We start from the raw sequence: 16,009 nt of genomic DNA, 5'->3' as shown, positions 1-16,009 counted from the left end.
TGCAAACAGTGATGTTTTTATTTCTTCCTTTCCAATTTGTATTCCTTTGAATTTCTTTTGCTATCTAATTGCTCTGGCCAGGACTTCTAGTACTATGTTGAATAGGTAGGGGGAGAGTAGGCAGCCTTGTCGAGTCCCTGATTTTAGTGGGATTGCTTCAAGTTTGTCACCGTTAAGTTTGATGTTGGCTGTTGGTTTGCTGTATATTGCTTTTATTATGTTTAGGTATGGGCCTTGGATTCCTGTTCTTTCCAAGACTTTTAACATGAAGGGGTCTTGAATTTAGTCAGATGCTTTCTCAGCATCTATTGAGATGACCATGTGGTTTTTTTCTTTGAGTTTGTTTATATGGTGCATTACGTTGATGGTTTTCTGTATTTTAAACCATCCCTGCATCCCAGTGATGAAGCCTACTTGATCATGGTAAATGATCGTTTTGATGTGTTCTTGGATTCAGTTTGCAAGGATTTTGTTGAGTATTTTTGCATCAATGTTCATAAGTGAGATTGGTATGAAGTTCTCTTTTCTTGTAGCGTCTTTGTGTGGTTTAGGTTACTGTGGCCTCAAAAAATGAGTTAGGTAGTGTTCCAGCAGATGCTGGTCTTATATTGATATCTTTGATCCACTTAGATTTGATTTTTGTTCATGTTGAGAGATATGGAGGTGTTTTATTTTTCTTTATTTATTTTTCCCTTTTTTTCTTTTTTCTTTTCTTTTCTTTCTTTCTTTCTTTCTTTCTTTCTTTCTTTCTTTCTTTCTTTCTTTCTTTCTTTCTTTTTTTTTGGGTAAGACAGGATTTCTCTGAATTAGAGTTCTGGCTGTCCTGGTTTTGTTTTATAGACTGGGCTGGCCTCAAACTCACAGAGATTGGCCTCCTTCCTGTCTACCAAGTGTTGGGATCAAAGGTTGTGCGCCTCATTTTTCTATATGTGGATATTGAGTGTTTCCAACTCCACTTATTGAAGAGGGTGCATGTCTCATTTTACATGGTTTATTTTTGAAATTTTTGTGTCAAAAATTAAGTGGTCCAGATCATGGTGTGGAGGAAGACACCCCTCATGGGAAAGACCTGAACAGGTGTTTTCAGTATCAGTGAGCTAATCCCACTCATTCTGAAAACAGTGGAAGGGGGTGTGTAGGAAGAGACAGGAGAGGAAGACATTTCCTTACTTGGTAGTTCAGGAAACTCTGGGGGTACCCACTTTGATAAAGGGACTGAGAGTGTCCAGAAGGCATGTGGGGCAGTGTTAAGAGCCAGTAGTTGGATGAAGATAGGACTGGTGCCTGTCAGCATTCAGCATATGGATAGCTTACTACCACCCCAAACAGGCTGAGAGTGGAGGTTCCGGAAATGTGTCCTGTCTGTCAGCTGACACGGTCTTTGTATGAAACAGTGAAGACACCTGGAAAAACAAAGTTGATGTATTTAGATAAAGCCATAAGAAATTTCCATTTAAAAATATAGCTTTACATTAGCTGTGTTATATGTGTGCACACATGTGCAAGCTTGTGTCTGACATGAGTGTGGTGGCCAGAAGACAAGGTTTCTAGAGATTGAGTTCCCTTTTGTTTGACAGCAAGCAACTTTATCTACTGTGCTATTTTACCAGCTCCAAGAAATGTCTATTTTTGGCGTGGCAAATGAAAATTCATGTGTTCAACTTAACTTGCTTGAAGTTTAAGAGCTGAAAGAATGTCTCAGACATTTCCCAGGGTAAGCCTTGCTAGGTTCAATCTAGAGGGTACATGGGTACCTTCTCAATTAGCCATTGCCTATTGCTTGGACACCTTCTTTGAGTTTTCTTCTGTCTCTTTGCTGATTCCCTGCTGTTTTGTGATGACTCTACCTGAGATACAGTTTTGGAAGGGACAGGTTCTGTAATCTATTAGGATGCTGTCACTGAGCTGTGGAGGATAGAGAGGCAGTTTTGAGATTCCTTTCTCATTTTGAAGGTGTGGCTGGATAATTAACTCTATAAAGAACAACCTTACCATTAAGGGACACAATTGGATTTATACCTGAGATATAAATAGCTTAGTGCTGAAATGAAGCACTGTACCTGGGTACCAGAGCAGCAGACTCCATCTTGTTCTTTCTAAGATATCATGCCAGTGAAGTCTGATTTTATTGGTTGAAAATAAAGATATCTATCTATTCATTATCATAGTATTTTCAGGACACTCAACTTCACATTTTTTTCTTTTTTTGGTGGGGAAGTGACGATTAAGACATGATTTCTCTGTTTAGCCCTGGCTGTCCTGGAACTTACTCTGTAGATCAGGCTGGCCCCAAACTCAGAGATCTGCCTGCTCTGCCTCCAGAGTGCTGGGATTAAAGACATGTGCTACAATGCTAGGTACCAATTCTTTTGGATGCTCTTAAGTGCTGAGCCACCTCTCCTGCTCCCAGACACATTATGGACAACTTTCAGTTGAAGTTTGACTTTACTTTAGTGGATTGGTTTCATAAGGAATCTGGTGCTCTGCCATGTGCTGGGAACTGCACGGGTATGACACTTTGTAACTGGTCTGCCCTCCAGGGACTTTGTACTCTGTGTCTGCAGCAACAGCATTAGCAGAGATATAAACAAAACAACAACAGCAACAAAAATAACTGTAGGCTAGGATTAGAGCTATGGAGTGAAGGAACGGGTTACCTGGTGAGTTAGAGGCTCAGAGAATGAGCAGGGAAGGGCTGCTGAAAGCAAGTGAAGGCGTCTTTGGAACCATGGCATTTGAGGGTCAAGAATGACAAGTAGTGTGGGAGACCTGAGAAATTTGCTCAGGTACAAGGCGGTGTCTGCTGCAGGAGCCTGGGCAGGGGCCCAGGCAGCTGGCTTGCCTTGCTATTTTGTAAGCCCAGAGGGAAAGGAGATGGGAAAAGGCTGACACGCCCTAGGGTCCGTGACACAGCAACAGTAACACAGGCACTTTTCCTTCTCAGATGGCGGTGTCGCGCGCCTTCGAGTGTACGGGACTGGACAGAGAGACTGGGCTGCCCTGGATTCTACGAACCCTGTAGACCTGGTCGCCATTGCTTTTGGGGGTGTCTGTGTAGGATTTAGTAATGCACACTTTGGACATCCAAATAATATGATAGGTGAGAGGGGATCCCATGAGCCGGACTTCATGTAGAAGTGTGGGCTTCATCATTGCAAGCCGGTTACGGCCAGAATGATGATGCCCCAGGAGGGGCGAGAGGCTCTTTTGAAAAATGAGGGTGACTCAATGCCTTTGTGATATGGATTGGGTCAGCAAGAGTCATGGTCCTGTTGGGGAGTAGTGGTGTCCACCTTTAGTCCCGGCACTGGGGACGCAGCAGCAGGTGGATCTCTGTTAGTTCGAGGCCAGCCCGGTCTGCAGAGCAAGAACCAGAACAACCAGGCCGGTTTCACAGAAAAAGCCTGTCTTGAAAATCTATTAAAAAAAGTGTTACAGTCCTTCTTAATTTCAGCCCAAGTAGCTGCTATAAGGGAAAATTAATTAAATCAGTCAGTCTGGTGGCTGTGAATTTATAGAAATGCCAACTCCACTAAAATTAATGTATGTAGTGATACGTGGGATTATGGGATGTGGAATTTAATGACAGCAAGCCCATTATCACATTCAGATGAAATCAAAGGTCATTAACTCCAGCTATTTCCTGTAGGTGTCGGCGAACCTAAGTCCATTGCAGATGGCTGGCAAACTGCGAGGAGGCTGGACAGACCCCCGGTGTTAGAAGTAAGACCAGCCACAACTGTAGTTTCCAGTTTCTATAGAAAACGTTTAAAAAAATACTTCTTTCACTTTACATCATGGAGAAGTGAACTTCATGAGGGATCTGCTTAAGGTGGGCATCTTGGCTCTCTGGGGGAGTCAGAGGCAGGAGCATCAGGAGTTCAAAGCCATCCTTGGTTACTTTGAATGCCAGTTTTAACTGCTAAGTTGACACAACCTAGAATCACTCGAGAACAGTCTTAGGGATTATCTAGAGGAGACTGGCCTATGAGCATGTCTGTGGGAGAGAGTGCTTTGGCTGTTAATTGATATAGGACCCAAACCCTGTGCATGGCATCATTTCTTTGTTTGGGGCCCTGGACTGAATCAAAGGAGAGAAGCCTATCAGAGTAAACAGCATGACGCGAACGTGATGTGACCACCCAACTGTGTTCCTGCTTTGACTTCCTGAGATGCTGCTGCTGACAGGGAATGGTCAGCTGATAAACCCTGTCTTCCTTGGGCTTCTCTCTGTTAAAACGTTCTAGAAACAGGATAAAACCAGGGAAGGCATAGGGAGCTCTAGGCTAGCCTGTGCTACATGAGGCTATGTCTCAAAACACAAGCCAATAGAATCCCTGAAACCAAACCAAAGCAAAGACCCATAAACCTGTATAATTCATGGTCTAAGTTTTTGTTATTATTCTTTGTATTTTCTTCAAATTTCCTACTGTGATTCACCATTCTGTCTAGTACAGTATTATAGTAAAATTTACCAGAAGACTAAATCTGTCTTGTTGGCCATTTATTCAAATTTTCTCTCAATTTTATTGGATATTCTCTGTATTTACATTTCAAATGTTATACCCCTTGCCTCCAACTCATTTCCTTCCTCCCCCTCAACTTGCTTCCATGAAGGTGCTCACTCTCCCAATCACCCTCTCCACTACAGTGTCTTAGCTGGTTGATTATGTTGTTCTTCCCAGGAGGTTGCAAACCTTTCAGCTCCTTAAGTCCTTACTCTATCTCTTTCATTAAAGTCCCTGTGTTCAGTCTGATGGTTAGTTGCAAGCATCCTCATTTGTATCTGTATGACTCTGGCAGAGCCTCTGAGGAGACATCCATATCTGGTTTCTGCCAGTAAACACTTCTTGGCATCAGTAGTAGTGCTTGGATTTGGCTACATATGGGGTGGTTCTCCAGGTGAGGCAGTCTCTGTAGATCTTTTCTTCAATCCCTGTTCCTCTATTTGACCTTGAATTTCCTCCCATTTTGTTTCCCCTTCTAAGAAGGACTGAGGCATCCACATTCTGCTCTTCTTTCTTTTCGAGCTTCATAAATTCTGTGGATGGTATCTTGGGTATTCTAAGTTTTTTGGCCTGTATCCACTTATAAGAGAGTACATACCACAAGTGTTCTTTTGTGACTGGGCTACCTCACTCAAGATGATAGCTTCAAGTTCCATCCATTTGCATAGCAATTTCATGAACTCATTTTTAATAGCTGAGTAGTACTTCATTGTGTATATGTACCACAATTTCTGTATCCATTCCTCTGTTGAAGGAAATCTGGGTTCTTTCCAGCTTCTAGCTATTATAAATAAGGCTGCTATAAACATGGTTGTGCAAGTGTCCTTGTTAGATATTGGAGCTTCTTTTGGGTATGTGCCCAGTAGTGGTATAGCTGTGTCCAATTTTCTGAGGAACCACCAGACGGATTTCCAGAGTTCTTGTACCTGCCTGCACTCCCAACAACAGTGGAGAAGTGTTCCTCTTTCTCCGCATCATTGCCAGCATCTGCTGTCATCTGAGCTTTTGATCTTAATCATTCTGTCTGGTGTGAGGTGGAATTTTAGGCTTGTTTTGATTGCATTTCCCTAATGACTAGAAATGTTGAGCATTTCTTTAGGTGCTTCTCAGCCTTTTGATATTTCTCAGTTGAGAATTCTTTTGTTTAGCTCTGTACCCCATTTTTAAATAGGATTGATTCTCTAGAGTTTAACTTCTTCAATTATTTGTATATATTAGATACTAATCCTCTATCAGATGTAGGATTGGTAAAGATCTTTTCCCAATTTGTTGGTTGCCATTTTGTCCTTTTGATAGTGTCCTTGGCCTTACAGAAGTGGCCTTACAGAAGCTTTGCAATTTCATGAGGTCCCATTTGTTGATTATTGATCTTAGAGCATATGCCATAGTGTTCTGTTCAGAAAAATTTCCCCTGTGCCTATGTGTTCTAAGCTCTTCCCCACTTACTGTCCTATTAGTTTCAGTGTGCCTGGTTTTATGTAGAGGTCTTTAATCCACTTGGACTTGAGCTTTGTACAAGGAGATAAGAAGGGATAGATTTGCATTCTTCTGCATGCTGACTACCAGTTGAACCAGCACCATTTATTGCAGAGGCTGTTCTTTTTCCATTGAATGTTTCTAGCTCCTTTGTCAAAGATCAAGTGACCATAGGTGTGTGGGTTCATTTCTGGGACTTCAATTCTATTCCATTGGTCAACTTGTCTGTCTCTGTACCAATACCAGGAAGTTTTTATCACAACTTATCTGTAATGCAGCTTGAGGTTGGGGATGGTGATTCCCCAGACTTTTTTTTTTTTTAATTGTTGAGGGTGGTTTTTTGCTATCCTGGGTTCCTTTTTTATTATTCCAAATGAATTTGAAAACTGCTTTTTCTAACTCTATGAAGAATTGAGTTGGAATTTAGATGGGTATTGCATTGAATCTGTAGATTGCCTTTGGCAAGATGGCCATTTTTACTATGTTGATCCTTCCAATCCATGAGCATGGGAGATCTTTGCATCTTCTGAGGTCTTCAATCTCCTTCTTCAAAGACTTGAAGTTCCTGTCGTATAGATTCTTCACTTGCTTGGTTAGGGTCACACCAAGGTATTTTATACTCTTTGTGGTTATTGTGAAGGGTGTCAATTCTCTAATTTCTTTCTCAGCCTGTTTGTCCTTTGAGAAGAGGAAGGCTACTGATTTGTTTGAGTTAATTTTATATCCAGCCATTTTTCTGAAGATGTTTATCAGCTGTAAAAGTTTTCTGGAGGAATTTTTGGGGTTACTTAAGTATACTATCATACATCTGCAAAAGTGATATTTTGACTTCTTCTTTTCCAATTTGTATCTCTTTGACCTCTTTTGTTTTGTCTTATTGCTCTGGATAGTACTTCCAGTACTATATTGAATACGTAGGAAGAGGGTGGACAGCCTTGTCTTGTCCCTGATCTTAGTGAAATTGTTTCGAGTTTCTCACCATTTAGTTTGATGTTGGCTACTGGTTTGTTGTAAATTGCTTTTACTATATTTAAGTATGAGCCTTGAATACCTGGTATGAGCCTTGAATACCTGGTATGAGCTTTGAATACCTGACCTTTCCAAGACTTTTAACATGAAAGGGTGTTGAATTTTATCAAATGCTTTTTCAGCATCTAGAGAAATAATCATGTAATTTTTTTTCTTTGAGTTTGTTGATATAGTGGATGACATTGATGAAATTTTGTATATTGAACCATCCTTGCATCCCTGGGATAAAGCCTACTTGATCATAGTGAATGGTCATTTTGATATGTTCTTGGATTTGGTTTGCAAGAATTTTATTGAATGTTTTTGCATCAGTGTTCATGAGGAAATTGGTCTAAAGTTTTCTTTCTTTGTAGGGTCTTTATCTGGTTTAGGAATAAGCATAATTGTGGTTTTTAAGAATGAGTTGGGTAGTGTTCCCTCTGTTTCTATTTTGTGGAATAGTTTGGAGAGTATTGGTATTAGGTCTTCTTTGAAGGTCTGATAGAATTTTGCATTGAACCTATCTGGTCCTGGGCTTTTTTTGGTTGGGAGGTTTTTGATGATTGCTTCTATTTCTTTAGGGGTTATGGGGCTGTTTAGATGGTTTATCTGATCTTGATTTAACTTTGGTACCTGGTATCTGTCTAGAAAATTGACCATTTCCTCTAGATTTTCTATTTTTGTTGAGTATAGGCTTTTGTAGTAGGATCTGATTATTTTCTGAATTTTCCCAGTTTCTGTTGTTATGTCTCCACTTTCATTTCTGATTTTGTCAATTTGGATACTCTCTCTGCGCCCTATGGCTACTCTGGCTAAGGGCTTAACTGTCTTGTTGATTTTCTCAAAGAACCAGCTCTTGGTTTTGTTGATTGTTTGTATAGTTCTTTTTGTTTCTATTTGGTTGATTTCAGCTATGAGATTGATTATTTCCTGCTGTTTACTCCTCTTGGGTGGATCTGCTTCCTTTTGTTTTAGAGCTTTTAGTTATGCTGTCAAGCTGCTAGTGTATGCTTTCTCCAGTTTATTTTTGGAGGTGCTCAGAGCTATAAGTTTTCTTCTTAGCACTGGTTTCATTGTATCCCCTAAGATTGGGTATGTTGTGCCTTCATTTTCATTAAATTCTAAGAAGTCTTTGATTTCTTTCTTTATTTCTTCCTTGACCAACCTATCACTGAGTAGAGCATTGTTTAGCTTTCATGTGTATGTGAGCTTTTTTTTTTTTTTAAATTATTATTGACGACTAGCCTTAGTCCATGGTGATCTGATAAAATGCATGGGATTATTTCGATCTTCTTGTATCTGTAGAGGTCTGTTTTGTGACCGACTATATGGTCAATTTTGGAGAAGGTGCCATGAGGCACTGAGAAGAAGGTATATTTTTTTGTTTTAGAGTGAAATATTCTATAGATGTCTATTAAATCCATTTGATTCATAACTTCTGTTAGTTTTACTGTGTCTCTGTTCAGTTTCTGTATTCATGATCTGTCCATTGATGAGAGTGGGGTGTTGAAGTCTCTTGCTATTATTGTGTGTGGTATAATATATGCTTTGAGCTTTAGTAGAGTTTCTTTTATGAATGGGTGCTGTTGTACTTGGAGCTATATAAATGTTCAGGATTGAGAGTTTATCTTGATAGATTTTACTTTTGATGAGTAAAAAATGTTTACCCTTGTCTTTTTTGATGACTTTTGGTCAAAAATCTATTTTTTTGATATTAGGATGGGTACTCCAGCTTGTTTCTTGGGACCATTTGCTTGGCAAGTTCTTTCCCAACATTTTACTCTGAGGTAGTGCCTATTTTTGTTGCTGAGATAAGTTTCCTGTATGCAGCAAAATGCTGGATCCTGTTTAAATATCCAGTATGATAGTCTATGTCTTTATTGGGGAATTGAGTCCATTGATGTTAAGGACTGTTAAGGAATAGTGATTGTTGTTTCCTGATATTTTTGTTGTTAGAGGTAGAGTTATATTTGTGTGCTTTTCTTCTTTGGTGTTTGTTGCAAGAGGATTAGTTTCTTGATTTTCCTAGGGTGAAGTTTTCCTGTTTGTGGTGAATTTTTCCATCTATTATCCTTTGTAGGGCTAGGTTTGTGGACAGATATTGTGTAAATTAGTTTTTGTCCTGAAATATCTTGGTTTCTCCATATATGGTGATTGAGTTTTGCTGGATATAGTAACCTGCACTGGAACTTGTGTTCCCTTAGGGTTTGTATAGTGAATGTCAGTTCAGGATCTTCTAGCTTTCATAATCTCTGTTGAAAAATCTGGTGTAATTCTGATCGGTATGCCTTTGTATGTTAACCGTCCTTTTTCTCTTACTGCTTTTATTATTCTTTCTTTGTTTTGAACATTTGTTGTTTTGACTATATGTGCTAGAAAAAATTTCTTTTCTGGTCCAGTCTATTTGGGGCTCTGTAGGCTTCTTATATGTTTGTAGTCATCTCTTTTTTTAGGTTTAGGGAAGTTTTCTTCTATAATTTTGTTGAAGATATTTACTGGGCCTTTCAGTTGGGAGTCTTCGCTCTCTTCGACACCTATTATCCTTAGGTTTGGTCTTCTCATTGTTTCTTGGATTTCCTGGATGTTTTGGGTTAGAATCTTGGTGAGTTTTTGCATTTTTTTCTGACTGTTGTGTCAATGATTTTTATGGTATCTTCTGCTCCTAAGATTCTCTCCTCCATCTCTTGTATTCTGTTGGTGATGCTAGCATCTATGATGCCCGATGTCTTTTTTAGGTTTTCTAACTTCAGGTTTGTCTCCTTTTGTGATTTCTTCATTGTTTCTATTTCTGTTTTCAGTTCCTTCACCTGGTTGTCTGTGCTTTCCTTTAGCTCTTTAAGTGATTTTTGTGTTTCCTCTTTAAAGACTTCTATTTGTTTATTTGCGTTCTCCTGTAATTGTTTAAGGGAGTTATTTATGTGCTTCTCGAATATCTCTACCATCATCATGAAGTATAAATCTAAGTCTAAATCTTGTTTTTCTGGTGAGTTTGGAAATCCACTATTTGAAATGGTGGGAGAACTGGGTTCTCATGTTGTCAGGTTGTCTTGGTTTTCATTTTCTAGAGTCTTGTGTTTGCCTCTTGCCATCTTGTTATAGGTGATGCTAGGTGATCTTGTCTCTTACTAGAGCTTGTCTCTCTTGTGTGTCTGTGGGCCCTTGGTTTCCAGAGAGAGATTGTTCCTGGGTGCTCATCTCTCTGGATAGGCTGTGAGTTCTGATGGCAGAGCCCAGTCCTGATGCAGCTGGGCGGGGTCTGGCCTTGGGCTAGAAGTGTGTGCTCCTAGGCAGCACTGCCACTTGTGCCATGAGAGTTCTGGGTGGCCTCTCCCGGGATAGACACGGGCAGAAGAAGTTGACTCACCCCTCCACTTAGGATGGAGAGTCCTCCTGCAGCTCTTCAGAGCACCCAGTGACTTGTCCATTTTTTTTGAACATTCTATCTATTTACTAAGGAAAGAAAAGAATCGAAATTATCTTTAATTAGTTAGTTAGTTAATTAATTGTCAGCCTTGGGTTCTTCCCTTCACGGTGTGGATCTGGGGTATTGAACTCAAGCGTGGTATCAAGTGCTTCTAACTGATGAGCCGTTTTGCTGGTCCTTCAGAATTTAAAGGTTAATGAACTCAAAAGAGATGAGTACATTTTGTTGGAAGGGCTGGATTACACACCCTTTTAAGGTCCATGCTCCCTAGGGTGAGATGGCTTTGATGAGTCTGTGACCTGTAGAGGGTGTTAGAGCCAGTTCCACAATTTAATGAAACCTTGACCAAACCAAACCCAAACCCCATTCGTTTTGCAAATCTCATTAAAAACTTAGAGCTCAATCTGGGGTCAGATTTTCTGCCTCCTCGTCCTACAAATAGACCCCTAGAGAAACAAGGTTTGGAGGTCAGTGGCCAAGATGCTAGATGCTGACTAGGGAAGCACTTGCTTTGGGAGGTCAATGAATTTAGAGAGCGCACAGGCTAAAGTAGATCAGCATCTCTGTGATTTCTAATGTTCTTCATGGACTTGACATTGACACAGAAATCATATCAGAAACTTATGAAAATTTGCTGAGTATAATGAACTCAGGAGGTGACATGACCATCAAAGAGGCAAGGGAGCAATTCACATGTGAAATGTGTAGACGTTGGTTATAGTGTGTGTGTGTGTGTGTGTGTGTGTGTGTGTGTTAACTTGGTCCCAGTTAGACAGGCTGGCCTTGAACTCCTTACCCCTACCCTGTCTCTTTTTCCAAAGTGCTGAGGTAACAGATGTGCACCATGTCACCACACTTGGCTTGTTTGTAGTAAACAGAATATGAGAGGCAAGCTTCTTTTGCCAGCACTTAGGTTGGTTTTTGAGTTATTGTTTGTTTTGAATTCCAGGGAAGTGAAAATGGCTTTCTCCAGGTCCCTGGTTGTGAGTGGGCAGTGTTCCGATTGGCACATCCTGGAGTTATCACTCAAATTGAAATCAATACAAAGTACTTTAAAGGTAAGTTGTTGGCAAGGCAGGCAGCACCATGCAGCTGGTGGGTGTGCTGTAAAGGTAACAAGTGCTGTGGGAGTCGGCTGAAGTGATGCTCTTCCCTTTCAGCCTTGCAGCTTTGAGGAGGGCCCCTTTAATCTGTCATCCGGTGTCTCTTGAGAGGCCCCAGTTGACTGCATGGCTCTGAGGGTCATATTGTTAGAAAGCTATGAAAGGAAGAAGGCTGCAGGTCTAGGGAAGAGCTTGTTCTAACTTTGCAGGCTGTGAGCTAGAGACTTACAGAGACAGACCGTGACTCACACAAGATTCCAGGTTGAGGTGAGGCAGGTTTCCCTTGGAAGGTACAAAGACCTTGTGAGAGAGCAGAAAGGTTGATCCAGTAGTAAAAAGAATTTGGGCATTAGCCTGGCTAGTCTGTACTTGCTTTTTTTATGAAACATATATGTTGCCTATTATAATAAAAAAATCAAAGAGGCTGGGGAAGTATCTTTTGGGTGATGCAAGTATTGGATCGGGCATCTCATGATTGTTTAGCTGTCTATATAGCAGGTGGTGGTAGTTTATAGTCATATTTTGGATGATTAGTTTTAAAGTGACTTCCAAATCATAATTTTAATATTGATTATATAAAGGCCCAACAATAATAAATAAGATCATTAGCAGCCTTATTTATAATAGCCAGAAGCTGGAAAGAACCCAGATGCCCTTCAGTAGATGAATGGATACAAAGCTTGTATATTTGCACAATGGAGTACTACTCAGCTATTAGAAACAATGACTTTATGAAATTTCTAGGAAAATGGATGTATCTAGAGAATATCATCCTGAGTAAGATAACCCAGTCACAAAAGAACAAATATAATATGCAGTCACTGATAATTGGATACTATCCCCAGAATGCTCTGAAAACCCCAGAAACAACTCACAGACTCTATGAAGCTGAAAAAAAGAAAGGCCACAAAGTGGAAGCCTCAGTCCTTCTTAGAAAAAACAACAACAACAAGTGTATAGCACACACTCAGAGTGGGGTACACCTAGACCTTAAATCATAACAACTCATGAGCTAAGAAGATAGCCTTGTGACAATTTTTGGTATTTAAAAATCATTATGTTTAATCTATACACACCAAGAAAACTTTGACTATTTCCATGTTACATTTTGTTTTACATGTACTTTATGCTTATGGTAACTAGTAATATTTTAATGCATACTATCAAACCTTTAAAAAATCAAGTACTGACAAAATATATTCATATAGTTTTATGCCAAAATGCTTTGGAAAATCTGTACATGTATCTCTCTCTCTCTCTCTCTCTCTCTCTCTCTCTCTCTCTCTCTCTCTTTCTCTCTCTCTCTAAAAAAAAAATAAAGTTGTAAGGGAAAAAAAGAGAAACATTATTCAGTAACAACAGCAACAACAACCCTCCCAATACAGGAAAAATCAGGTTTATTAGAGGGTATAAAGTATTCTTAAAACCTTTTATGTTTTTGACTCTCCTTTGGCAGATTGTGGCTTGTTTAGCCTGTGAGGTGCCTGTTGTGTGCATGTATGTGTGTGCTGTTGTATGGGGGCCAGAGGTTGGCACCATGTGGAAAGACCTCATGTGAAACAGTACTGATCTTCTCACTGATCATTGAGGTGGACAAGCTTATTCTGAGAGGCAGATGACATGTCAGCTCATTTGTGCATACTTGAGTTTTAATATCATCTTGAAAATATGTAGTTCTCTTTGTGACTAGGATAACCTGTTTTGTTTTGTTTTCCCTTGAGGGAGTTTAGTCAAAGACAAAAGCAGTAAATCCTGATAACTCGTGCTCCAGATAGGTCAAGAATATAAGCTGCTGGACCTTTGGCATCTCTCATCCGACCCAGGAAGGAGGGAGCATGACAGCATCTTTGGTTTCAATAATACAATAGTTATCTCCAGTTGGTTCAAGGGTATATAGCTTAGTGCACACAAATATGCACATGTCATGGCACGCACATGTCAGAGACAGACAGGGCAGCTTGCATTGTTCACCCTGTATTCTGGGATCACAACTGACCCACAAGCAAGGCTACTTTCCCAAGAGATGAACCACAGGCAGTGCATACAGCCAGCGAGGGTCTTCTGCCTTGGTTCAGAATCTCCATCTTAGAGTACTCCTCACAGGAGCACGCGACCCTTCTCCTAGGGCCTCTGACCCTTGCATGAGATTGAATGAAGTTCCAAAAAGAGACTCAAAGCTGAATTCTTTTCACCTACAGACACCTTAGCCACCCCACTAGTATAGCTTACAATTACAACCACCCTCTTTTTCTTTGTCTTTTCCCTCACATTAAATTTTTATTTCTTTTTGGGCTGGAGGGATGGCTCACCAATTAAGGGCACTTACTGCTCTTCCAGAGGTCCTGAATTCAATTCCTAGCAACCACATGGTTGCTCATAACTGTCTGTAATGGGATCTGATGCCCTCTTCTGGTGTGTCTGAAGATAGCTACAGTGTACTCATACTTTATACATCTTAACAATTGTTTGCTTATTTTTCTGTATAGGAGGTATGACTGTGCAGGTAACTATGGTACCTAGATGGGGGTCAGATCCCCTGGAGCTGGAGCAAAAGGCAGTTGTGAGCCACCTAATGTATGTGCTGAAAGATGAATTCAGGTGCTCTGGAAAAGTATGGAGCACTTTTAACTGCTGGGCCACCTCTACAGCTCCAGGATTTCTTTTTATTGTCATATTATAAAGTGACATCATGACTTCAGATGCTATGTAGCAGAAAGAGATTTAGTTCCCAGTTATGATGCTAATCAAGTACAGCCAACTTTCCAAGTATGAATGCATCCAACCAGTACATGACTGGCCGCTTCTCATTCATCCGAACTGCATACGTTCTCATGCCCCACAAGGCAGTCCAGCCCCGCTCTTTCCTTTCTCCTTCATTACACTCTTCTTTAGAAGGAATTCTGGCTTGTTCTTGATTTTAGTTGTTGTTCCTGTTTTGTGGCTCCGGCATTTGAATCTAGGTAGGACCTCATACACACCAGGCAAGCGTTCTACCACTGGGCTATCTTCCCAGCTCATTTCTGGGGTTCGATCGGATTGAATCCCTTGTATCTGAGAAGCTGAGGTACGCTGAGGGCACAGTGTCCACGTTTCTATTTCCTCCAACAGGTAATTCTCCTGACAGCTGCAAAGTGGATGGGTGCGTCCTGACCACACTGGAAGAGGAAGACATGATCAGGCAGAAGTGGAATCTTCCTGCCCATAAGTGGAAGACATTGCTTCCAGTCACCAAGGTTTGTGTGCAGTTTGAGGACTGACCCTCAGTCTATGGAGGAACCTGGGAGCTTGCATATGTTATGAAGGCTACTAAGCTCTTCCCCTCCACACTTCCCTCCCTCCACACCATCTCCTTACTCCTGAACTTCACCCCTACACATCTCTCTACCACTGAGCTCCACCCCTACACATCTGTCTACCACTGAGCTCCACCCCTACACATCTCTCTACCACTGAGCTCCACCCCTACACATCTGTCTACCACTGAGCTCCACCCCTACACATCTCTCTACCACTGAGCTCCACCCCTACACATCTGTCTACCACTGAGCTCCACCCCTACACATCTCTCTACCATTGAGCTCCACCCCTACACATCTGTCTACCACTGAGCTCCACCCCTACACATCTGTCTACCACTGAGCTCCACCCCTACACATCTCTCTACCACTGAGCTCCACCCCTACACATCTCTCTACCACTGAGCTCCACCCCTACACATCTGTCTACCACTGAGCTCCACCCCTACACATCTCTCTACCATTGAGCTCCACCCCTACACATCTGTCTACCACTGAGCTCCACCCCTACACATCTGTCTACTACTGAGCTCCACCCCTACACATCTGTCTACCACTGAGCTCCACCCCTACACATCTCTCTACCACTGAGCTCCACCCCTACACATCTCTGTACCACTGAGCTCCACCCCTACACATCTGTCTACCACTGAGCTCCACCCCTACACATCTCTCTACCACTGAGCTCCACCCCTACACATCTCTGTACCACTGAGCTCCACCCCTACACATCTGTCTACTACTGAGCTCCACCCCTACACATCTGTCTACCACTGAGCTTCACCCCTACACATCTGTCTACCACTGAGATCCACCCCTACACATCTCTCTACCACTGAGCTCCACCCCTACACATCTCTCTACCACTGAGCTCTACCCCTACACATCTCTCTACCACTGAGCTCCACCCCTACACATCTCTCTACCACTGAGCTCCACCCCTACACATCTGTCTACCACTGAGCTCCACCCCTACACATCTGTCTACCACTGAGCTCCACCCCTACACATCTCTCTACCACTGAGCTCCACCCCTACACATCTACCACTGAGCTCCACCCCTACACATCTGTCTACCACTGAACTCCACCCCTACACATTTGTCTACCAGCTGCACTCCTAGCCCTCTTTTTCATGTTTAGAGAAAGGGTCTTGATGAGTTTCACAGGCCAGTCTTGAACTTGTAATCCTCCT

At 41.5% G+C, this 16,009-nt stretch overlaps 1 protein-coding gene across 1 annotated transcript in view; it reads left to right on the top strand.

Moving 5' to 3' along the window:
- The window catches only part of ALLC (allantoicase), a gene marked incomplete at both ends in the record, with an annotated part of 31,903 nt that overhangs the window by 15,064 nt on the left and 830 nt on the right, over window positions 1-16,009 (top strand). Inside the window, 4 exons of the mRNA XM_080940010.1 lie at window positions 2,945-3,100; window positions 3,650-3,723; window positions 11,366-11,474; window positions 14,628-14,752. Of these exons, the coding sequence (XP_080796136.1) occupies window positions 2,945-3,100; window positions 3,650-3,723; window positions 11,366-11,474; window positions 14,628-14,752 (464 nt within the window). The remainder of the gene's footprint in view (window positions 1-2,944; window positions 3,101-3,649; window positions 3,724-11,365; window positions 11,475-14,627; window positions 14,753-16,009) is intronic.

The sequence above is a fragment of the Micromys minutus genome, assembly GCF_963924665.1.
Source record: "Micromys minutus genome assembly, chromosome: 1".
Taxonomy (NCBI): Eukaryota; Metazoa; Chordata; class Mammalia; order Rodentia; family Muridae; genus Micromys; species Micromys minutus.
Note: the sequence above shows the minus strand (reverse complement) of the source record. Positions and strands in the feature narration are given on the sequence as shown.